The sequence below is a fragment of the Zingiber officinale genome, chromosome 3A (assembly GCF_018446385.1).
Source record: "Zingiber officinale cultivar Zhangliang chromosome 3A, Zo_v1.1, whole genome shotgun sequence".
Classification (NCBI taxonomy): domain Eukaryota; kingdom Viridiplantae; phylum Streptophyta; class Magnoliopsida; order Zingiberales; family Zingiberaceae; genus Zingiber; species Zingiber officinale.
In genome coordinates this window covers 39755809-39781442 of record NC_055990.1, presented here as the reverse complement: position 1 = coordinate 39781442, position 25634 = coordinate 39755809, and the positions used below count along the sequence as shown (strand labels likewise).

General features: G+C 45.0%; 1 protein-coding gene across 1 annotated transcript; it reads left to right on the top strand.

The window, feature by feature from the left end:
- Nucleotides 1-493: 493 nt before the first annotated feature.
- LOC122051776 (probable polygalacturonase) lies at nucleotides 494-4129 on the top strand. The gene is made up of 5 exons (XM_042613054.1): nucleotides 494-1241; nucleotides 2173-2293; nucleotides 2388-2636; nucleotides 2872-3025; nucleotides 3487-4129. The coding sequence occupies exons 1-5, from the start codon at nucleotides 693-695 to the stop codon at nucleotides 4019-4021; spliced, it is 1608 nt and encodes a 535-aa protein (XP_042468988.1). The 5' UTR covers nucleotides 494-692; the 3' UTR covers nucleotides 4022-4129.
- The last annotated feature ends 21505 nt before the right edge of the window (nucleotides 4130-25634 follow it).

Sequence of the window (25634 nt, the reverse complement as noted above, 5' to 3'; positions counted from 1 at the left end):
TTTATTTTTTAATATGTCATATATTAATTTTTCTATTTTTTCTTCCTCCTCTATAATATTTAGGAAATGAAATATATTTCTTAAATTTAGATTTAGAGATTTATTGTTAATAAATGTATAATTTAGAAAATTGAACATAAAATTTTTTTAATTATTTTATTCAAAATTTAGGATAATTTTTAATAGGATATTTGATAGAATTTAACAGAATTTAGATAATTGTTTGAAACTATAAGGGGGTAAAATGATAATTAAAAAAACGAGAGTATTTTTTGATAAATTTGATCTGTTCATCGAAAACAAGTTGTCACGTCAGACTCGGGACTGATGACCAAAGTAAAGAAAAAACTAAAGCCGTCTAAACCACGACTGCTGAGCTACCAACTTTGTGCTTCTCGTTGCCGTTTGATCAAGATCCTAAGGCTGATAATGAATGTTCTTCTTTTCAGTCGAAACTATCGACGTTGACGCGGTCCACTGACTCCCGCTCATTTTAAATCCGGAGCCGTCTTCAATGGCGGAAATCGGAAGTCGTAACCTCCAGATCGGCTTCACAGTTCGCCTGTTTCATCTGCTTATTCTGTCGGCACGTGGTTCTCCTGGCGAAGACCTACTGATCGATCATGGTTTCGTTTTTTTTGGTGGAGCAAAGGTTGGATTTTGAGACATTTCCCCCAATTTCATAGGCCTTGATGCGAGAGATGTGGGAGAAGTGCTCCTCCTCGGGGAAAGTTCAAGTTTTTCAGTGTCGCCGATGGCTGGCGGCGTTTTTCCTGTCCCACAAAACCCTATTTGTGGTCATCTGGAGCTTGGTGTTCTTTTACCTGCTACGGTGGAGGACGAGCTGCGTAGTTGACAGCGGGTTGTCCGTTCCCCGGCCGGGGCTCTCGAATTCGTCCGATTCCTTCTCGTCGAGGCTGCCTCAAGTAACGATCGACTCCACGCCTCCGCCGGTGGTGGTTAATTCGTCAGATTTGTCAATACCGCCGCCGTCGCAAGCAAGGTCCGGCCCCGTGCTTCGTCCTGTGGTGTTCAATTTGTGCGATTTCGACGCGGTGGGAAATGGGAGGACCCTGAATACGAAAGCGTTTGAGCGTGCTGTGGCGGCGATAGCGGAGCTCGGGGAGAGGGGAGGTGGCCAGCTCGACGTGCCGGCTGGGGTATGGCTCACCGCTCCGTTCAATCTGACAAGCCATATGACTCTTTTCCTTGCCGAAGGTGCCGTTATTCTTGCCGTAGAGGTAAAAGCGCTCCTCTCAAAACTCTCGTAGTCTCTCGTTCCATTTGCATACTCTCTAAAGCATCTCTTAGCCCTGGAATGCTCTACGCATGGGAAAAACTAAAAACGCAGCAGTAGATGTCACCATGCAAAATCATGATGAAACCATTCCTAAGATTTATCACTTAAGAGACAATTTAGCCTTCTTGTCCAGTATTAACTGAACCAACTAAACTACTGTGTCCCAAAGTCTTAATCGTACAGCAGTTTACCTGAAAGTTCTCTGGAGCAATGATTTAGGACATCTGTGAAAGATGAGGCATGTTTATATGGGTTGTGGCTTTCACTAGGAACAAAAAGGCTTTAATTTACTTTTTTTTTCCCCCTGCCTCATTTACTGAATGTCATAAATGCAGTAGAAATGTTAAGGTGAAAACTATAATGGAATTGCTTCTGCAGAATTATTTAACAAAATTACCATTAGAAGATGAGGTTTTTTTTATAACAACGCTTCAATGACATGATCTTTCTTTTAAAGAAAAGAAGCTTCTTTTTCTAATTAGTTTTTCTTGTGGAACTTTTCCAACCAATAACCGGGCTTTGTTTATCATTGAATTAATTTGAGAGAAGCAATACCCATATGGGAGGAAGGAGAACATAAGCAGCCATGTCCTATGACAAACGTTTTTATATAAGTTGTATTTTTCTTTCATGAAATATAAGTTTTTTTTACCTACTTTAGCATTAATCTATATGAAAAATAATACCTTAATGGCGTATGTATGCATTCCCATCTCGTAAAACAGTCACATGATAATTATGTCCATGTACATATTTGATTAATGAAGATGAAGAAAGTTTAGCACCATTTCCATTGATAAAACTAGAATGCCCTATTCCATATATACATAGTGTTTTGTTTTACAAGTGAGAATATCAAATTTAATTTTCAGGATGAGAGATACTGGCCACTACTGCCTCCGTTACCATCATATGGCTACGGAAGGGAACATAAAGGACCGAGATACGGAAGCCTGATACATGGTCAAAATCTGAATGATGTGATTATTACAGGTCAGTGTATGTTTTTATGGTGTTGCTGATTGATCTTGTTTACTCCAAATTCCTTGTCTGTTTCATTGCTCATATGCCAGTTCCTTTCAAACAGGACATAATGGCACGATAAATGGACAAGGCCAAACATGGTGGACAAAGTTTCAGCAGAGACTTCTCAACCACACAAGAGGTCCTCTTTTGCAGCTTATGTGGTCTAAGGATGTTGTCATTTCTAACATAACACTGCAAGACTCTCCTTTCTGGACACTGCATCCGTATGACTGCAAGAACGTTACCATCTCGAATGTTACTATTTTGGCTCCTATTTCTGGGGCACCAAACACCGACGGCATAGATCCAGGTAAACTTGATATCATAGGATGTATTATCCTCTAGCTTAAAATGAAATACATTGGCTAACCTGTATCTTCCATGAACAGTTTTGATTCAAGCATTCTTCTCTTGTATCTAAGTGCATAATCATTGGATTTTGTTGACATATTTTAGGTGTAGTCTCTTCCTGTTTCCCCTTACTAGTCCTGTAAGTAATTAGCATCATAACTTGAGTTTCTGAAAGTTTGTTTATATCTTCACAGATTCTTGTGAGAATGTGGTGATAGAAAACTGCTACATATGCACCGGTGACGATGGAATAGCAATTAAGAGCGGTTGGGATCAGTATGGCGTTGCATATGGGCGCCCGTCTACAAACATTTTGATTAGAAATGTCGTAGTTCGCTCTGTGGTTAGGTATGATTTTCTACACATTCTCGTTAATACCATCAATACTAGGTGTGTATTTCAAACTAAACTTTACGAAATATTAGTATGTTTAAGTACCAAATATGCTTCTGTTTTGCTGCAATATAGAAAGCATTTTTTGCTACAACAGCAATCAACTACTTTTTGCAAACAACAATGTTGTAATACAAGATTTCAATGCTGATGCACCAAGCTATATAAGTTGGGTTTCCTGAACCTATTTCTAAGCCTTCTTTCACTTTCTTTGGAAAAGTGATGTAAACGATTTACATGTTACTTTTCTATATACCGACTTTTATACCTTGGTAACATGATAAGATTCTCGTAGCTGATCACTAACTGATAAATAAACAGTCAGCATACACAGTTTTGTTGTTTCCTCTACACAATCGTGTTGTTTTCGATTTGCTTCAAGTTTAACAAGGACAATTCACTTTGTGGCTCCACAGCGCAGGAGTATCAATAGGCAGTGAAATGTCTGGTGGAGTTTCAAATGTAACAGTGAACAATCTTTACGTCTGGGAGTCAAGGAGAGGTATAAGGATTAAAACAGCTGCCGGCAGAGGAGGGTACATTCGCAACATTTCCTACCGAAATGTGTTCCTTAACAAGGTTACCACTGGCATTGTGGTAAGGACTGACTATAATGAGCACCCTGATCGATTCTTCAACCCAAATGCTATTCCTGCCCTTGAAAACATACACTTCAGTGGAATCCAAGGCAAGGATGTTCACCTTCCTGTTGGAATTTACGGAAGCCAAGATATCCCTTTGAAGAATGTTACCTTTCGCGAAGTGTCAATTGGTTTGAGCAACAAGAAAAAGAATGCCTTCCAGTGCTCTTTCATCGAAGGTCACGTTGAGGGAAATGCATTTTCACCACCATGCAAAGATCTCGATCATTTTAATGTTAGAAGAAGGCGAGGAAGGCGAGTAAGGCGGGCAAAGCGGATTGAACCACCAAAGAAGACGAAAACACTGTAATTCTTCATCTATTTTTCATTATTCTCCAAGAAAAGCAACCAAATTTGGTTGAATACTTCATGTGTAGATCTTTTTACACAAGAAAATAGAAATAAGATTGTTTATATCAATGCATTTCAGTTTAGGATAACATCTAAAAATAATGATTAATTATCTAAATGAATCATTGCAGTTCCAAAGTTCAATCTAATACTAGTTTGTTAAAGTTAAATAATATTTAGATGAATATTGAGCTTTAAAGGTAGATCCGATATTTTAGCGGCTCCTTTCGTGTCGGTTTCATGGATATGGAGAGAGGTATATGCAAGTAGGTCATAGGTGCATGGTGGGTGAATATTGAGCTTTAAAATTCAATGGAGTGTTAATAACTTCTGATTTAATTTTTGAATCATGAAAGTAAAATTATATAAAATAGGATAAAAATATAGAAAAAAAACAGGTTTTCAGATCTGTTTTGACTTAACACAGTCTAGTTTAATTTTTATTTATACAATATAAACAATAGCTTATATTTATGAACTCGAATTATATTTTAAGGTATATCATGAATTCAATTTATTGAGGCCAAGTTATTTTATGAAATTAATTGTTATTTTTTTTTTGTCAAAGTTAAAGAACAAGTAATTAATCGAATTTGAATAATGATTTCAAATTCGACAAGTACTTCAGACCACATATTAAAACAGAAAACAAAAAACAAAAACATTTACTAAAACCTTCCTAAAAATATAACGCTGAAAAAACAATCATTTCATATTTCAAAAATTAAAATTTAGAACTTAAAAATTTAAAATAATAATCTTACTATCTGACTATTTTATTAAGAGTATGTACCCTTTACTAACTAAATTTGTTGAAGATTAAAATGAAATTACGTTAATGTTTTGGTCTGTGCAGCCGACAAGAGAGAGATTTCGACTTGAGTTAGATAAACACTTAATTAAATTAGAACGAAATAAAAAGAAAGCACAAGACAATCATATTTACTTGGTTTGCAATCAGAAGATTGCTACTCCAAGATTATAGAAGCTCACTACGATCTCCTTCTACGAGCGAATCCTCGGAGGCAGAAAAGTCTCGTACATGTGTTGAAGTACAACAAAAAAAGTACAGTGTATGGAAATGAAAGTACCAAAAGTATTATGTTGAACTAAGAGAGCCAAGTTTCTATTTATAGTCCACTGGTCGAAATAACCGTTTTGATAACATGGCATCTCCGGGCGCCTGGATGGGGATCCAGGCGCCTCCAACATGTCGGTGTATCCACTGTGCAATGGCTACGTAACGGCATGGGGATAAAATTTTATCCACTCCCGGGCGCCTGGACCATTATTGACATGAACCCAAAAGTGATTTATACTACAACCGCTTGAAAGGGCGCCTGGCTGCCTGGCAGGTGCCAAGGCTGTCTAGGTGTCCGGACGAGTCAACTTTGTACTGATTCATCCGGCTTATTCTTCGGTCGCTCAAGTGATCCTCCAACTATCTAGAGTTTGTTGGTGCAACATCCCTCAGGTCAAGGTTGACCTGGTTGACCAAGCTTGAGTCTTGGTTTGGGTTTCGATGTTTGACAATGCAAGGTTGATTGAAGAAGAGTCAAGTAGGTCAAGGATGATCGGATACTTGACTGGGAAGTCCTAGTGAGTGAAGCTAGGCAGGAGGAAAATCCTGGTGAGTGAAGCCAGGTGAGAGACCTAGTGAGTGAAGCTAGGTAATTGGGAAAGTCCTGGTGAGTGAAGCTAGGTGAAAAACCTAGTGAGTGAAGCTAGGCAATTGGGAAAGTCCTGGTGAGTGAAGCCAGGCAAGAGAAATCCAAATGGGTCAAGGTTGACCAAACATTTGGTGAGAATCCAAGTAGGTCAAAGGGATTGACCGGATACTTGGCACGAGAAAGAAAAGTCCAAGTAGGTCAGAGGGACTGACTGGATACTTGGCAAGAAGAGAAAAGTCCAAGTGGGTCAAAGGGATTGACCAGACACTTGGTGAGAGAGTCCTAGCCGGTCAAGGGTGACCGGATGCTAGGTCTTATGTACCAACAAGTCATGGTTGACTAGATGTTGGTTTAGGGGGCTTTAGACTTGGTTTTGGACAAAAACCAAGGTTCGGATTGATCCGTGGATTGATCCAGCAGGTTTGGATTGATCCGTGGATTGATCCAGCAGGTTTGGATTGATCCGTGGATCGATCCAGCAGATCTGGATCGATCAGTGGATCGATCCAGAAGATCCGGATTGATCCGCCGATCGATCCGGTGAGTCCCCGCGAACAGAACCCCTCTGGATCGATCCGTGGATCGATCCAGAGGTCCCAATCGATCAGTGGATCGATTGGGACGCTGCTGCTTCGCGCGATAAGCGTTGGATCGATCCGTGGATCGATCCAGGCATTTTTCCAGAGCACAGAGGCGCTCTGGATCGATCCGTGGATCGATCCAAAGTCTCCCTGATCGATTGGGAGCAATCCAATCGATTGGGATTCGACCGTTGGCGTCGTTTATAGCTGTTGGCGTGCGATTCCTTCAGCATCTCTTCACCGTTTCATCTCAGATCTTCGCCAGCTCCTCCACAGCACTCTCAAAGCTCGTGATCGCCAGTTCTTGAAGGTTCTTGGAAGCTCTCCGAGTCAAGAGGCGGATCAAAGGCAAAAAGAGAAGCTAGGGTTAGGGTTTTCTGCATTCATTGTAAGCTTTGTGCTTGTATTTTGTTTCCCTTTCCTTCTTCTTGTACCGAGAGTCTTGTAGGGCTTCTCCGCCCTCGGTAGTTACCGAAAAGGAGTGTTTCATAGTGGAGGGTGCGTGCATGGTGTGGATCCTTGGATTAGTCACCTCCTTTGGAGGTGGATACCAAGTAAAATCCTAGTGTTAGCGTGGTTGTATTTGTTTCTGTATTTTCCGCTGCATATTCTTGAAGAAACAAGCAACGCCGAGCAACGCCAAGCACCGAGCGAACGCGACGAGCTATTCACCCCCCCTCTAGCTACTTTTGGTCCTAACAAGTGGTATCAGAGCGAGGTTGCTCTTCACCGGAATCACCGCCGGAAGGGGCAAACATATCAAGAAAAGCTAGAGGGTGAAGAAGTTGGGGCAAATTCTTCAAGTTCAAGACTTTATCAAGCTCAACTTCAAGATGCAATTCCAAGATGGGCTTGGATTTGACACAAGGGTGGCTCCACCATACACTTCTACGAGTTTCGATTCTTGGAAATCAAGAATCGAAAATTTTCTTATGATGGAGATAGAGCAATGATTTGCTCTAATGGAAGGCTTCAAGGCTCCAAGAAATTCAAAGGGCAAAGTTCTAAAGAAAAGCAAATGGAGCCCGGAGCAAGTCCAAAGGTGCGAGGCAAATGACAAAGTGACCAAGCTTTTGGTCAATTTATTGCCAAGCACCATTCTTTGCAAAATTGGAGAATTTGAAGATGCAAAGGAACTTTGGAGCAAATTGGCTAAGCTTCATGAAGAGATCCCCTCCACTGTACAAGATCATGAAGAATCCAGAGAGGGTGACTCTTTGGAGCAAGACAAAGAGGAGGACTCCGAGGTTGAGAGATGCTCAACCTCCGAAGAAGTGGAAATCCAAGAAGCTTCATCCTCAAGGGAATGCACCGAAGGGAACAAGGAGGGAGCATACTCCTTGTTTCATGTTCAAGATGATGAAGCCTCCACCTCTAGGATTGAGGGGGAGCAATTCTTGGTGACGCCAGATCAAGAAGAAGGAGAAGCTTCTACATCCGGGTCAAGTGAAGAAGAAGAAGATGGTGCTACCTCCGGATCAAAAGGAGAAGATGCCACCCCTACAAGCAAAGGTATAAACATTTCAATTAATAATAAAAATCATATTATATGCTTTGAATGTAGGGAACATGGGCACTACAAGAGCAAGTGCCCTAAATTAGCCAAGAAGAAGGGCCAAGTCTCACAAAAGGGCAAGGAGAAGCCCAAGGAGACCACCCCCGAGACAAAGAAGAGCAAGGAGCACATTGTGTGCTTCTCTTGCAATCAAAAGGGGCATTACCGAAGTCAATGCCCTAAGGGGAAGAAGGTGTTCAAGGCTCATGGAGGAAGCTCTAGTCAAGGGGGAGCCTCTAAGGTAAAGAAGAAGGTAACATTCATTGAGCCTATCCCTTTACATTATGGTAAAAAGCATGATAGTTCAAATTTTTATCATTTTAATGTAATTTACCATAAGAATAGAAAGCATGAGGGCTTTAAGGAAAAGCATGTGGCCCTACATGCTAAAACTACTACACATAAGGCTAGGAATGTAGGTAAAAGTCTAGGCAAGAACTCTAAGGATTGTAGCTACAAGCCTAGAAACAAAAATGCTCATGGACTTAATGGAAAACCAAAAACTAAGGACTTAGTGATGGAAAATCAAGTCTTGAGGTCAAGAATTGATAAAATGGAAAAGACCCTTAAAATGATGGAAAATATCCTATTAGGGCAAAATGAGCATAACCTAGGTTTAGGGGTACGAAAGTCATCCAATGGCCATAGAGGTTTGGGATACAAACCAAAGGCTAAGAAGGATGTGCCCTCTTACCATAGAGTTCCATATAGTTATGGAACAAATCCTAGGTCTAGTGGTCAAGCCAAGAATACTAGGGAAGTCATCCCTAAGAGTATTTTTGCAACCAAAGTGACTAAGACTTCAAAGAAGTCTAAGAAAGCCACTAATAAGGTCACAAGGGAGGTTATCCCTAGAGTTGACCTAGAAAAAGTGACCAAGGCTTATAAGAAGCCAAACAAGGTCACTAGGAAAGTATCTAGGGAAGTTATCCCTAGTGAATACCTAGAGCATCCAAGGAGCACCAATAGGTGCTGGGTTCCTAGGAGCATCTTCTCTACCCCATAGATGGGTTAGAGAGTGTCAACTCCGATTAGAAGGGTAGTTAACCCAACTTTGAGGAAATTGACACTCAAGGAGCATTTTAAAGGTTTTTGTTAACCTTTGAAAATGAAATGGAACTAATATTTACTCCTTGAAAGAGTAAAATGTGCCTATTGGTGGAATAATTGATTTTATCTTAAAATGGCACAAATTGGAAATTCATAGAGAAATACCAAGTTGGGATTTTGGTGTTCTCTTAAAAATGTAAGGCAACCCATGCCTTAATTTAAAAGTGCTACTCTTGTGGAAAAATGAAATATGCCAACATTTGAGGAATATGCTTAATTTCAATTGGCATAAATTAATCAAGGGAATTAGAAATGCCAATTTAGGCTTTGGCATTGTCTTGAAGCACTTTAGGATAATCTAGGTATATTTTATTTATGCTAAATCTTGCCATGATTGTTTGCCCATCATATGCCATGACATCATGTCTATTTTTGCATTCATTGTTTTATTATGAAAAATCCAAAAATACCATGTCATGACATTCATACATCATGTAGTTATAGGATATTTTCTTTTGAAAATTATTTCCTTTTGATGTATGCCATAACATAATCATGCTTTAAGGTTAATTTCTTGTACTTAAGGACAAATGACATCTAACAACAAATTTTTAACAAGTGACATTCTAGGTGGATGTCTAATAACTCTAGAATGCCTAGATAGATATGCATGATCCCTAGATTAGGGCAAAATCAAAATCTTACATCTCACAAGGACTATAAGGTGACTTGTATGTGTTTTAGTGCACATTAGATATAAGTGAGATGTTAGGAAGATGAACAAAACTCAAGATGTTGATTTAGTGCATTCTTTTGAGTTTTAGGTTCATCAAAACACATAGTTATGTGTTTTCCCATCATTGGGAAAGCTAATGTACAAGTTATGTGCATTATGCCCAAGGAACATGATGGGATATTGGTTTTGAAAATGTTTTTAAAATGTGTTTGGAAAACCTTGGTGAAGGCTATCTTTTGATAGTAATCACCATTGAATAGTTAGACACAAACTTGAAGAAAACACTAAAATTTTTGCAAGTTCTCAAGTTTGTGTCAATCTTTGAAAATATGATGTATTTTCATAGAAAACTATTTTTCCATGATAAATTATACCCTAAATAATGTATACACAAATTTTTACGATTTTTGGAATTTTGTAGAATTTTCTAGGGGTTTCTGAAATTGGCTGAAATTGAATTTCAGCAATTTCAGGCCTCCAATCGATCCATGGATCGATTGGAGTGCCTGAATCGATCCGTGGATCGATTCATAAGGCAATTCTCGCGAGCAGAAGCTCGCTGGATCGATCAGCCGATCGATCCACACATCCTGAATCGATCAGTGGATCGATTCAGATAGGTTGAATCGATTGGAACCCAACTCCAATCTATCCAGGATGCTGATTTTGGCTGGGAAGGCCTGATTTCAGCACTCTAAACCTATTTTAGTCTAGGTAACCATTCTAAACCCCTGAAAATACATTTGTATACATACAAAGGGTGTTTTCGTGTGGAAAACAAGGATGGATTGGTTAAGGAAGGCTAAGTTGAAGTTTAGGTTGAGGTTTGTTTCAAATTTTGAATATTTGAACCTCAAAACTTCTAAATTTGGGTTTCCTAAAGTTTTGGGGATTCCAAGTCATTGTTGGTGCAATGACAGAAGTTACCACCATGTCTTTAGGGGGAGGGACTCTTTAAAGACATGAAAATTATTTTTCATGAACCTTGGAAGGTGGTCAACCTTCCGTTAAGAACATGCTCAAGGTTAAGCGTTTGAACTTTAATGGGGAGTGGATATCCTCATTGTTCAAGTGGCTTCAAGTGGATAATGCTCAAGGATGGGCATTTGCCTACATTGGGGGAGAATGTAGGGTTAAGGTTAATGAAGGGTATGGGATCTTCATTATCGTGTTGGTCACAACGAGTGAAGTTGTGAACAACGATGAGCAACTCTTCAGGGGGAGAGTTTTCAACAATGGGGCATTTGTTGAAGAGTGCCCAAAATTGAGGCACGGGTTGATGTGTGCTCAAAGATGGTTTGATGTGTGCCAATAGGGGGAGAATGAAAGGGAGTAAGTTAGGCTTTCATTACCTAGAGGGAGTTTGTCCTCTTAGGGGGAGAATGAAGGACTTAACTTATGTATTCATTACCTAGTGGCATGAAGAAGGTTTAGGCTATGGGATTAGCCTAATTTACATGTGGTATTGTCAAACATCAAAAAGGGGGAGATTGTTGGTGCAACATCCCTCAGGTCAAGGTTGACCTGGTTGACCAAGCTTGAGTCTTGGTTTGAGTTTCGATGTTTGACAATGCAAGGTTGATTGAAGAAGAGTCAAGTAGGTCAAGGATGATCGGATACTTGACTGGGAAGTCCTAGTGAGTGAAGCTAGGCAGGAGGAAAATCCTGGTGAGTGAAGCCAGGTGAGAGACCTAGTGAGTGAAGCTAGGTAATTGGGAAAGTCCTGGTGAGTGAAGCTAGGTGAAAAACCTAGTGAGTGAAGCTAGGCAATTGGGAAAGTCCTGGTGAGTGAAGCCAGGCAAGAGAAATCCAAATGGGTCAAGGTTGACCAGACATTTGGTGAGAATCCAAGTAGGTCAAAGGGATTGACCGGATACTTGGCACGAGAAAGAAAAGTCCAAGTAGGTCAGAGGGACTGACTGGATACTTGGCAAGAAGAGAAAAGTCCAAGTGGGTCAAAGGGATTGACCAGACACTTGGTGAGAGAGTCCTAGCCGGTCAAGGGTGACCGGATGCTAGGTCTTATGTACCAACAAGTCATGGTTGACTAGATGTTGGTTTAGGGGGTTTTAGACTTGGTTTTGGACAAAAACCAAGGTTCGGATTGATCCGTGGATTGATCCAGCAGGTTTGGATTGATCCGTGGATCGATCCAGCAGATCTGGATCGATCAGTGGATCGATCCAGAAGATCCGGATCGATCCGCTGATCGATCCGGTGAGTCCCTGCGAACAGAACCCCTCTGGATCGATCCGTGGATCGATCCAGGGGATCGATGCTGCTTCGCGCGATAAGCGCTGGATCGATCCGTGGATCGATCCAGGCATTTTTCCAAAGCACAGAGGCGCTCTGGATCGATCCGTGGATCGATCCAAAGTCTCCCCGATCGATTGGGAGCAATCCAATCGATTGGGATTCGACCGTTGGCGTCGTTTATAGCTGTTGGCGTGCGATTCCTTCAGCATCTCTTCACCGTTTCATCTCAGATCTTCGCCAGCTCCTCCACAGCACTCTCAAAGCTCGTGATCGCCAGTTCTTGAAGGTTCTTGGAAGCTCTCCGAGTCAAGAGGCGGATCAAAGGCAAAAAGAGAAGCTAGGGTTAGGGTTTTCTGCATTCATTGTAAGCTTTGTGCTTGTATTTTGTTTCCCTTTCCTTCTTCTTGTACCGAGAGTCTTGTAGGGCTTCTCCGCCCTCGGTAGTTACCGAAAAGGAGTGTTTCATAGTGGAGGGTGCGTGCATGGTGTGGATCCTTGGATTAGTCACCTCCTTTGGAGGTGGATACCAAGTAAAATCCTAGTGTTAGCGTGGTTGTATTTGTTTCTGTATTTTCCGCTGCATATTCTTGAAGAAACAAGCAACGCCGAGCAACGCCAAGCACCGAGCGAACGCGACGAGCTATTCACCCCCCCTCTAGCTACTTTTGGTCCTAACAGAGTTAAGCTCACTCGAACCCAACTCTGGCCTTCTCCTCGAACAGTCTTCCGCTTCGGCTTCTAATCCCTCAAAAGTGTCGCGCGCGTTCTTCTCACTCCACCAATGTACTCTGCCACATCTTCGTGTCTCTCCAATGCACTGATCCTGTCAATTCGATTCTCGTGTCATCTTTCTCGTCCGCCGTATCTTCCGCTCGACTTCTTACGTTCCTCAATCCCTATACACTTAGACGCAATACATCAAATACGCAGAGCCTAACTTGACTTGGTTGATCACATCAAAATCTGGGATACTTACAATATCTCTCTATTTGATATGGATCAACCCAAGTTAAGTTAGGTGATCCTATCTGAACGCTGAATCAACGGACGTTGGGCACGTGGCGCTCTCCGAACTGATGATGTGGATCTCCGGCCGGTCGTAGGGATCTCCGGCGAACCTGCAAGGAAGTCGGGCCGGGAAGGGGTTCCCGGCGACGACCCTCCGACGCTCAAGTCAGGCAAGAGGAAACTGGAAAGTGGCTTCAAATCTCCGAGAATGCGTACCTCCGGCGAAGTGTGAGGACCCTTATATAGAGCTGTGAAGAAGCTTATGCACACATACCGAGGCGAATACGTGTCCTCTTACCATACCTCAGTATGAGCTTGTCAGAGGAGCTTGCCTGACACCATACTGCTACAGTCCGAGCACCTCTCTGATGGGGCAGTAGAACCTTCCGTCATAGGCTTCTGCGTATGGGTTAGTCGTCAAACACGCTTGTTGTCAGAAGATGTCCCTCGATGTTTCCCTTTTCCTTTTGTCTCTTCTGTTCCCACGCTGAGCGTCTGGCCGCTCGGTAGTCCCATCACGCCCGACCGGACGTAGGTATTGATCCGCTCGGGAGATTCCAAGTCGTGTGCTCGGATGAAACTGTTCACAGCATTACTGCTTTATGCCTCGGCTGAGCGGGCTACCCGCTCGGCCCGGCGACCCTGTTCACCATGAGCGTCAGAGACCCGACTCCCCGTCGGGTTCTTTGCTTCCGCTTAGTCCCCGTTTGGCCGGTCGACCCCCCCCTTTTCCGGTCGGTCGTTTGACCTTTGACCTCCACGTGGCGTTGACTTCCCTCAAAGGGGGTCCCCCGTCCTTACCGTCGGATCACTTGCCTCCCCTTCAAGTCTAGTCGAAGGAGGCGATTAGTCCGACTGACTGGACCATCAGTTGCGCCGAGCGGCGTCCATATGCAACTATCCTTCGCTCGGCCCACACGGGGGCAACTAAAACGTCCGTCAATGCCAACATTCCTCGGATCTCCTCGACGTTTGCGCCAATCTCCATCATTAAGGCTGAGCACGCGCTCATTAAATGTGACCTATGTTGCGACGCCACGTGGCACCCCTGATGCCGTCAGCGTACGGCGGTGGCGTTACCTTCGATGGGACCGCCTTAGTTTGAAATGGATGGCGCGATGCGTGCTCCGGTTCTCGCAACCTGAATCCGACGGTGGAGGCCGCTCGGGCTCAACCCTATAAAGCCTTCGTCTTCTCCGCCTTCGCCGCATTTCTGCTCTCGCGTGCCCAGAAGCTTCCTTCGGCGTTTCAGTGCTCCGGCAGCTTCGGCTCTCTTTTTCCGGCGATCCCTCGTTCTTCGTCGATCCTCCTTCTTCTCTGTAAGGCTCTTTTTCTGTTCTATCTTTGGTTCTTGTGTTTTCTTTGCCTTTCTTTTCCCGAGTTTTGGTCCTCGGGGCACTATTTCGTTTGCCATCTTCTTTCTTCTATCCTCTGCCTTTCTTCGCCTTTTTTGGTTTCGTCCGCTCGGACAATGGCTAGTTCCTCTCAGCCTCAAGACCAAACTCTCGGCCCATGGTATACCACCATGGAGTCACGCTTCGATCGGCGCGACGCCGATATTCTGATGGACTCTTTCGAAATCCCTTCTGATTTTGAACTTATATTACCCTCCCCCTCCGCTTGGCCACACAAACCGCCGCACGGAGCTTTCTGTGTTTTCCGCGACCAGTTCGTCGCCGGTCTGCGCTTTCCCATCCATCCGTTCATCGTAGAAGTTTGTAACTTTTTCGGCATTCCGCTCGGAAGCCTAGTCCCCAACACTTTCCGCCTTTTATGCGGCGTTGTCGTCCTGTTTAAAATCTACAATATCCCCCTCCGACCGGAGGGTTTCTACTTTTTTTATTACCCTAAACAGTCCGAACTGGGCACATACATGTTCCAGGCTCGGCCCGGTTTAGTTTTTTTTCAATAAACTGCCCTCTTCCAATAAGCATTGGAAAGAGTTCTACTTCTACCTTCGTATGCCCGAGCGGGCTCCCTTCCGTACCCAGTGGCAGGTCGGACCACCAATCTCCCCAGAGCTCAAAAGATTCAAGACCCGACCAGATTATCTTCACGCAGCCAACATGCTAGCCGGTCTGAAGTTTGACATCACTAAGTTCCTGCCTGAAGGGGTGATGTATATATTCGGCCTGAGTCCGATCAGGACCCCCTCCCGAGCGGCTTCGGTAAGAATTTTACTCGGTACATTTGCCTTGATTGCTAACTAATTTTCTCCTTTTTTCTTTACAGTGGACATTATCATGGAGTCAGTGATGGCCGACATTTTGAAAAGGAAAGCAGCGGCGCTCGAGGCCGCGGCTGCCAAAGAGATGGAATCGCTTGGCATTCAGTCGGTCGGCTCTAATGAAGGGGAGAGCGACACGAACGCGGGGGAGTCGGCCGCTCAGGCTTCTCTCCCGGAACAGGCGGCTGGCGCAACTGCTAGTCGAGAGCCTTCCGTCCGAGAGGAAGGCTCGGCTCAGGAGGAAGAGCGCCCCCTCCGACAAAAGAGGCGCTGCACGGAGACACCACTCCGCTCGGCTACATCTGCGGTCCATTCATCCGAGCGGGCCACTGCCGATTCTCGCGGCAAAGCGCCGGATGTGGAGGCAATCTCGTCCGATCGGACGCCATCCCAACTAGACGCGTCTACGGACCCCCTCGAGGTCGTTCCGATCAGCGCCCTTCCACCAGCTCCCCGCCAAGTCCAACGTTCGGCGATTTTGCCCCAATTTTCGGCGCCGGCCTCCGATCCTTCCCCGGCTTCCGCCCAGACGACTCCTGGTCGGCGCCGTACTGTCAGGGTCTCACTTCACCTCCCAACCGAAGAATTGATGCCCGAGGCTGATCGACCAACCGCGCCCGAGCACATGATCACAATGAAGGGGCCTCTAGCCGAAATGTGGGCTGACGCTCGGGCGCGCGTTGCTATGATTCCCCTCAGCAATTTGGCCAATAGCCACATGCAGCAGGCCACTGGGGTAAGTGCGTTTTCTTCCAAAGTTTTTTATGCATTCTTTCCGATCGGCCATTAACAATTCTCGCTTATGCCAGAGATGGGTGGAGGAGATCGCCGTCTGCAACCGTCTGGCTATGGTGGACGAAGAATTAAAGAGGCTGAAGGCTCCGGGCGGCCCTTCCGGCTCACAAGATCCATCATATGCCGAGCTGCAGAAAGAGCTCAAAAAGACCCAAGCTTTGCTAGCGGCGGAGCAAAAGAAAACGGCCGACCAGGCGCATACCTTGTCTGAGCTCGATCGACAGGTCAAATCACTTGACTGAAAAATAAGCCTGGCGACCGAGCGGAAGAAAACGGCCATTGCCGACTTGGAGAAGAAGAATGTTGAGGCTCGGGGCCTGGAGCAAAAAGTTAAGGAGCTGATAGACCAGCTGGGCGGCGAGAAGGTGGCCCGATCGGACGTGGTGACAAAACTTGAGGCTGCCCTGCAAGAACACCAGGCCGCCGCCGCTGTCGCCTCCCGAGCGGCCCTCAAAGAATATCAGGAGGCTGAGCCAAGCCGGGTCGTCGCCTTGAGGCAAAATTACATCCGTTCGGTCGAATTCTCCGAAAAAGTTTGCGAACGAATGTACACTGCCTTCGAGCTTGCTATGAATGCCACCACCACCTACTTGAAGTCCAAGGGTCTTCTTTCTGATTCCGCCACCATCCCAGTTCAAGACCAGGCGACACTACTCAGCACCATCCTGAAAGATCTTTACGATTATCTGGAATAGAAGTATATGTGTAATTCGGCCGCTCGGCCTTAAATTCTCTAATGCTATCCTTTTACTTGCTTTTTCTTTTGTTAATCAATATGAGTACTGTCCGCTCGGCTTGCCAACTACCGTTGTTCATGTTCCTCCACTCTTCCTCGTTATTCGCCTCTCATCCCTCCTTTCTTGTGTTCGAAAGGGGTTTTTTACGAAGTATTTTGCGTAGCTAGTCCGCTCGGCTGAATATATCTTGCTTCGCATACGGGATTTCCGCCAGATGTTCACGAAGTACTTTTGGTTATTTGGCCGATCGGTCAAACGACTCAAGATTCGACCTCTTTATTGTCTTCTTCCGGTCGGAGGGTTTATAGTCGCCGGCGCGACTCTCAATTTTTAACGTCGGAGCTCGACGGTCTTTCGGCCGGAGGGTTTATAGTCGCTGGTGCGACTCTCGATTTTTAACGTCGGAGCTCGACGGTCTTCCGACCGGAGGGTTTATAGTCGCCGGCGCGACTCTCGATTTTTAACGTCGGAGCTCGACGGTCTTCCGACAGGAGGGTTTATAGTCGCCGGCGCGACTCTTGCTGACGATGCCTTATACTTGCGCTAATTTTTCGATTCTTTACTCCTGCATTTCAAATATACAGCCGAACGGAAAATATACAACATACATTTCATTGGCGCACCTTTCACCCCACCCGGTAAGGCTGGAGGTGGTTTGCGCTCCATGGTCGATCCAGTTGTCGGCCGTCTTCATCCTCCAGATAATAGGCACCCGAGCGGAGCTTTTCAATGACTTTGAAGGGGCCTGCCCAAGGAGCCTCCATCTTGCCAACGTCCCCGACCGGTTTTACTTTCTTCCACACTAGGTCGCCAACCTGGAACGCTCTAGGGATCACGCGCCGGTTGTAGTTCTGCTTCATTCTCTGCCGGTACGCCATCAGCCGGACGGACGCCTTGGCTTGCTCTTCGTCGATTAAGTCCAGCTCCGTGTTCCTCCGCTCGGCGTTATCATCATCATAGTTCTGGATCCGGACGGTCTCCATGCCAACTTCAACCGGGATAATCGCTTCGCCGCCGTACACTAAATGGAACGGCGTGACGGCCGTTCCCTCCTTTGGAGTCGTGCGGATAGCCCATAGGACGCCTGGCAGCTCGTCCACCCAACTTCCTCCTATGTGGTCAAGTCGAGCACGAAGAATTCTGAGTATTTCTCTATTGGTTACTTCCGCTTGGCCGTTGCTTTGGGGATACGCCACGGAAGTAAAGTGTTGTTCAATGCCATAACTTTTGCACCATTCTTCGAGCTGCTTCCCGACGAACTGTCGCCCGTTATCAGATATGAGCCGGCGAGGAACGCCGAACCGACAGATTATATGCTGCCAGATAAACTTTTTGACCATCTGCTCGGTGATCTTGGCCAGTGGCTCGGCTTCCACCCATTTGGAAAAGTAGTCGACCACCACCAGTAGAAACTTTCGCTGACCGGTCGCCATAGGGAACGGACCCACGATATCCATTCCCCACTGATCGAACGGATAGGATACCGCAGACGCTTTCATCTCCTCTGCCGTTCGGTGGGAGAAGTTGTGGTACTTCTGACAAGAGAGGCACGTCGCGACGGTCCGAGCGGCGTCTGCTTGCAGTGTTGGCCAGAAGTACCCGGCCAGCAGGATCTTCCTAGCCAGCGATCGGCCGCCCGGATGTCCCCCGCACAATCCTTGGTGCACTTCGTGGAGGATGTACTCCGCGTCCTCCGAGCTCACACACTTCAACAGTGGACGAGAGAAAGCCTTCTTGTAGAGTTGGTCTCCAATGAGCGTGAACAGACCGGCTCTCCTCCTTAATAGCTGGGCTTCTTCCCGATCGGATGGTGTTGCCCCCGATCTCAGGAACTCCATGATAGTTGTCCTCCAATCGCTCGGAAACGCGAGGCCCTCCATCCGGTCGACGTGCGCCATCAAAGATACTTGTTCAATTGGCTGCTGAATGACAACCGGTGATATTGAACTTGCAAGCTTGGCTAACTCGTCTGCTGCCTGGTTTTCCGCTCAGGGTATCTTCTGGATAATGACCTCTCTGAAGTGGGCCTTGAGCTTTTCAAAGGCCTCAGCGTAAAGCTTGAGCCGAGCATTGTTAATCTCAAAAGTGCCTGAGAGCTGCTGAGTTGCCAACTGGGAGTCTGAATGGAGTGTCACCCGACCGGCGCCTACATGCCGACCTGCCTGCAAACCGGCTATGAGAGCCTCATACTCCGCTTCATTATTTGTGGCCTTGTAATCCAGTCAGATGGATAGGTGCATCCTTTCTTCTTGGGGAGAGAGTAATAATACACCAATCCCGCTCCCGAGCCGAATGGACGATCCATCCACAAATATTTTCCACATGGCTTCGGTCTCGAGATTTTGCACTTCAGTAACAAAATCTGCTAAGGACTGTGCCTTTATTGCCGAACGGGGTTGAAACTGGATGTCAAATTCACTCAACTCCGTCGTCCATTTGATGAGCCGGCCGGACGCTTCCGGGTTCAGCAGCACTCTTCCCAATGGGCTATTTGTCTGGACTATGATGGTATGTGCTAGGAAATAAGGGCGAAGTCTCCGAGCGGTGAGGACCAAAGTGAAAGCCAGCTTCTCGAGCCCAGTGTAGCGAGATTCAGCGTCTTTTAAAATATGGCTCAAGAAGTACACGGGTTGTTCTTCTCCGCTCGTCCTCACTAATGTCGCGCCTACTGCCTGCTCGGTTGAAGATAAGTAAATACAGAGCGGCTCACCCACAGCTGGCTTGGCTAGCACGGGCATGTTAGGATCCTTCGTACGGAGGCTAGAGAGGGGGTGTGAATAGCCGACCCCAAATCGTCGTTTCTTTCTACAAAACGTGTTAGCGCAGCTGAAAATAAACACAGAAACGAAAGGGAAAGAAGACAAACCTCAAACAAACCGATGTAACGAGGTTCGGAGACAAACTCCTACTCCTCGGCGTGTCCGTAAGGTGGACGAAGCCTATCAATCCGTCGGTGGATGAGTCCCCGGAGAACCGGCTAATAGATGCTCCTTGTGGGTGGAGAAACCTTGCCACAATACTTGTAACAACAAGAAAGAAGTACAAGGAAAGCAAGAAGCAAATACAAACAACAATATGAATGCAACACTCGCTTGCCTTCTCTGTCGACCGGAGGCGATGAAGTAGCAACTTCACAACCCAACTGCAGCAGCTGATCGATGACTGGAAGCTCACGCGAAGCTTCGGAAGCGAGCTCAACAAAGCTCAGAACCTCAGAGCACAAGAGCAGAAGCTTCAATCCAAGGAAGAAGAAGTAGCAGCGTAGAAGCTCTCAGCCTCCTTTTATACCTGCGGAGAAGGAAGCACAGAAGAAATCTAGTCGTTGCGTCGCAACGGCTAGTGCCCTGATCGGTCTGTGGACCGATTAGGGAACCTACTGATCGGTCCACAGACCGATCAGGGAACTTCCTGATCGGTCTTGGGGACCGATCAGGCTTTGTGCTGATCGGTCCCCAGACCGATCAGCCCCTCTTGCGCCTCGCTCCTGTTCAGCTTCTGATCGGTCACCAGACCGATCAGTTATCACACAGTATGCTACTAATGTGTTACTGATCGGTCACCAGACCGATCAGAATATTCGCGGTATCACTGGATCGATCACCAGATCGATCCAGCTCATGGTTTTCGCCCAAACCAAGTCCAAACCAACATCCGGTCAATCTTGACCTGTTGGTACATTGCGCCTAGCATCCAGTCACTCCCTTGACCTGCTAGGACTCCCCGCTAAGTGTCCGGTCAATCCTTTTGACCCACTTAGACTTTTCTCTCCGTACCAAGTATCCAGTCACTCCTATGACCTACTTGGACTCCCCATCACCAGATGTCCGATCACCCTTGATCCATCTGGATTTTCCCTTGCCTCAATCACCGGGACTTTCACCTAGCTTCACTCACTAGGGTTTTCACCGCTTCACTCACGGATTTCCAATCGCCTGGCTTCCTCACGAGATTTCCCAATGCCGGCTTCACTCACGGGACTTTCACCTGCCTGGCTTCACTCAGGGCTTTCCGTCCTACAGCTTCACTCACCAGGACTTTTCCACATCCGGTCAACGCACCTCGGGCCCTCTCTGACCACAGTCCGGAGAACGAGCTACCGAGCCCTCTCCGACTTCCCATGTGCCAAGCTTCCATACTTGGACTTTTCCCGTGCCAAGCTCCCTGCTTGGACTTTTCCCATGCCAAGCTCCCTGCTTGGACTTTTTCAAGTCAGGTCAACTCACCTCGGGTCAACCAAGTCAACCTTGACCACAGGTTGCACCCACAATCTCCCAAGCTTGTATCCTTGTCAAACATCAAGATACAACCATTGTCAAACATAACTCGTCAAACATCAAAACACAACTCGAGTCCAGTCAACTCAAGTCTGGTCAACCAGGTCAACCTTGACCTAAGGTTGCACCAACAATCTCCCCCTTTTTGATGTTTGACAAAACTCATAATCAAACCCATAATCAAATTAGGTTAACCCGATAACCTAACTTAGATTTTCTAATGTTCTTCCTTGAATATTCTCCCCAAACCTACATCTCTCCCCCTTTTTGACACACATCAAAAAGAGGGAATCAAGGTCAAGAGTTTCTTCCCAATGAAAGTCCCATACCTTTCATTGAAACCCTTAATTTTCCCCTTGATACTAAACTCAACACTCAACTTAGTGACAATTCCATATCACTAATCCTCAAAAGTCTTAAGGAGTAAAAACTCCCCCTTGACTAATAGGTAAAACTCTCCCTAAAGGCCAACTCCCCCTTGACCATTGCACCAACAATGTCTTGGAGAGTTTCAATCCTTTAGAGATCCGAAACTCAACTCCCAAAAAACTTGAAATTTCAGACACTTGCTGAAAATCAGAAATTCGGCACGCACTGATCGGTCCCCAGACCGATCAGAAACCCCTTGGATCGATTCCCAAATCGATCCTCGCTTTCTGGATCGTCACTGATTGGTCACCAGACCGATCAGGACTTCTCTGGATCGGTCCGGTGACCGATCCAGCTTCTGAAATCAGAGATTTCTGATTTTCTCCCCGGGAGAAATTCAGAAACTCGCAGAAAATTACAGAAAATTCCAAAAATCGTAAAATTTTGAGGATACATTCCTCATAACATATATTATCAAGGAAAAATAGTTTTCTATAAAAATAACTTCCATTTTCAAATCTTGATACAAAGTTCAAAAACTTTGAAATAGTTCAAGTTTACCTAAACTTTGTATCAATTTGTTCAATGATGAATGCTATCACTAGAAAAGCTTCATCAAGGTTTTTCAAATCAATTTTGAAATGATTTTAAACCCTTTAATTTGGGACCACAATCTTTGGGCTATATGTACATGACTTGTACATAAACTTTCCCTATGATCCCCAATTTTGAATTAGGTTCATTTAGGTACAAGAGCTATGCACCTTGATCCTAACTCATCATCCTAATATCTCACACACATCTAAGGTGTATCAAACACATCCAAGTCAATTTTGATGTGAGATATGGGTTTGGGTTATCTTAGGCTAAGTTTTCATGCATTTTCTAAAACAACAACTTGATCTCCATATCAAATTGTGTTGTTTATCCTTAGATCAATTTCATTGATTATAAATGCAAGAAATGATGACATGACATAAAATAATATCATAAATGAAAACATGTGTCAATGTCATGATGTCATGGCATAAAGTATGAACCTTCAATAAAGCATGACATATAATTAACCTAAGCATTATCATGACATTTCAAATGATCATAAAATAAATATGATGTCATGACATGGCATATGGCAAACATCCATGGTAAGTTAGCACAAATAAAATACCTAGATTACCTATCTAAGTATCCTTAACACCTTAGCTAACTTAAAATCTCAACCTAGATTGCTCAAAGTGCTTCACGAAAATGCCCAAACCTAAGTTGGCATTCCTATTTTTCTTGATTAATTTATACCACTTAACATTAAGTATATCCTCAAATATTGGCATATTTCATATTTCCTCAAGAGTAGCACCTTTTTAATTAAGGCCTAGATTGTCTTAAATTCCTAAGAGAATACCAAGACCCCAACTTGGCATTTCTCTAGGTTTTCCTAACTTGTGCCAATAAAGATTAAAGTCGATATAATTTTTTTTTTCAAATATGGCACAATTTACTCTTCAAGGAGTAAATGATAGATTCATTTCATTTTCAAAGATTCACAAAACCTTGAAAATGTTCCTTGAATGTCAATTTCCTCAAAGTTGAGTTAACTACCCTTCTAATCGGAGTTGACACTCTCTAACCCATCTATGGGGTAGAGAAGATGCTCCTAGGAACCCAATACCTATTAGAGCTCATTGGGTTCACTAAATATTCACTAGGGATAACTTCCCTAGCAACCCTCCTAATGACCCTCTTAGGCTTTAAAGCCTTGGCCATTTGGGACTCATCAAGATCAACTCTAGGGGTGACTCCCCTTGTGACCTTGGTGTTGGTCTTCCTAGCCCTAGGTTTTGTTCCATAATCGAATGGAACATTATGATAGGTGGGCTTGACCATTTGGGACTTAGGTTTGTGACCCAAACCTTTCTTGTCCTTGGACATTGGTTTTTGACCCTTAAACCCTAGAGATGACTTCTCCAAGTTCTTAAGAGCCTTTTCCAAAGTATCAAGTCTTGACCTCAAGTCTTGATTCTCCTCCTATAATACCTCAATTTTTAATTTTTCATTTTTCTTGGAGGTATTCCTAGGCATGTGTCTAGTTGATTTGGGATTTCTACCTAGGTTTTCCTTAGCCTTAGATGAGTTAGTCCTAGGGTTGGCTTTCCTAGTGTTATCCTCATCTAGGCTCACATGTTTGACACCTAAGCATGTATATTGATTCCTATAATTAACATGCTTATCATTCTTGACAATAGCAATAAGGCTACTAGCATGCATCCTACTAGAATTGCAAGAATGTGCCTTAGAGATTACCTTAGGGTTTGCCCTAGCTCCCCCTATACGTGTGCTCGATCTCTTGTCCTTGTGAGATTGCCTCCCCCTCGGACATTGGCTCCTATAGTGTCCCCTTCGCTTGCATTGGAAGCACACCACGTGCTCCTTGCCCTTGCGTGTTGGGACTCCGGCTTCCTTGACCTTTGGCGCCGGTGGAGTCTTCCTAACCCTCCTTGGACACTTACTCTTGTAGTGCCCAAATTCCCTACACTCAAAGCATATTATATGTAACTTATTTGAAATTACAATGCTTGAGTTACCTAGGGTTGAGGATGGATGAAGGCTCTCTTCCTCATCCCTTCCGGAGGTAGATGCTTCTTCTTGCTCCGATCTTGAAGAAGAGACCTCCTCCTCTTCTTCCTTAGACGTTGAGTGACTCTCAACTTCTAATTCGCTCCCTCCATGATGTGAGCTACTTGGCTCACTTAACTCCTCTTCATGGCTTGAAGTGGAGCTCTCCTCATGAAATTTGGCCAAGTTATTCCACAACTCCTTGGCGTTGTTGTAACCACCTATTCTACACAAAATGTCATTAGGTAAATAAAATTCAATGATTTTCGTTACCTCATCATTGATGGTTGATTGGTGGATTTGCTCCTTGGTCCACTCCTTCTTCTCTAGGGTTTCTCCTTTCTTGTCCATCGGAGGCTTGAAACCTAATTGAACACAACTCCAATTTTCAAGGTTAGTCATAAGAAAATACCTCATTCTTACCTTCCAATACGCGAAGTCGCAGCACTCGTAGAAGGGTGGAAACGTGATGTCTTCTCCGAGTCGATCCATTCTCTAGCTTGTGCTCCCACGGGTGTTAATCCGACGAAGAGCGCGCCTCGCTCTGATACCACTTGTATGATCGAAAAGAATTTAAATATCTCCACAATAGCATGATATTGTCCACTTTGGGCCTAAGCCCTCATGGTTTTGCTCTTGGGCTCTCCCCAAAAGGCCTCATGCCAATGGAGATATCTTTCTCTTATAAAGCCATGATCTTTTCCATGTGTTTTCAATATGGGACTATGTTTGCAACATTGCAACCCCAATAATCCCCCCCTCAAACAAAGGACCATGGGCTTCCCACGTCCGATCCTTGACCCACCAGGTCTTCCTGCCCCTCGGTCTACCCGACCTACTAGGACTTCCCGCCCCTTGGTCTACCCGACCTACTAGGACTTCCTTGCCTAGCCGCAACTAGGACTTCCTGCCCCTCGGTCCACCCGACCTACTAGGACTTCCTGCCTGGTGTCTGGTCCTCTTGATCCGAACATAGGAGCCCCCACTTTCTTTGTTCGAGGTCAATATTGTACTCACATGGTTCAATCATGGCTTTATAAGAGAAAGATATCTCCATTGGCATGAGGCCTTTTGGGGAGAGCCCAAGAGCAAAACCATGAGGGCTTAGGCCCAAAGTGGACAATATCATGCTATTGTGGAGATATTTAAATTCTTTTCGATCATACAGGGCAAAGTGTTCAGGTATGTCTTTAGCTCTTCGAAAGCCCGATCGCACCCTTCGTCCCAATGAAACTTGGTGGCTTTGCGTAGGATCGTGAAAAAAGGGAGACTCCGATCGGCGGTCTTCGAGATGAATCTTGACAACGCAGTTATCCGACTGGTCAGGCGCTGTACTTCCCTTAGATTTCTTGGGGGCGGCATATCTTGCAACGCTTTCACCTTGCTGGGATTTGCCTCGATGCCCCGCTCAGTCGCTATATAGCCCAAGAAACGCCCGCCTTTTGCTCTGAACAGACATTTCTGAGGATTCAGCTTGACTCCATACTTCCTCAGCATTCGGAAGGTCTCCTCCATGTCTTTAAAAAGATCAGCCGCTCGGACGGACTTGATGAGAATATCATCCACGTACACTTCTAGATTGCGTCTGATCTGCTCTTTGAATACTTTGTTCATCAAACGATGGTAAGTTGCTCCCGCGTTCTTCAGTCCGAATGGCATCACATTGTAGCAGTAAGTGTCGTCGGCTGTAACGAAGCTGAC

What these genes read in the sequence shown, in the direction of transcription:
- LOC122051776 (XM_042613054.1), top strand. Translation starts at nt 693, where the DNA reads ATGCGAGAGATGTGGGAGAAGTGCTCCTCCTCGGGGAAAGTTCAAGTT. An exon ending in GAATGATGTGATTATTACAG is followed by an intron (nt 2,294 to 2,387) that starts GTCAGTGTATGT and finishes CCTTTCAAACAG; the next exon opens with GACATAATGGCACGATAAAT. An exon ending in GTAGTTCGCTCTGTGGTTAG is followed by an intron (nt 3,026 to 3,486) that starts GTATGATTTTCT and finishes GTGGCTCCACAG; the next exon opens with CGCAGGAGTATCAATAGGCA.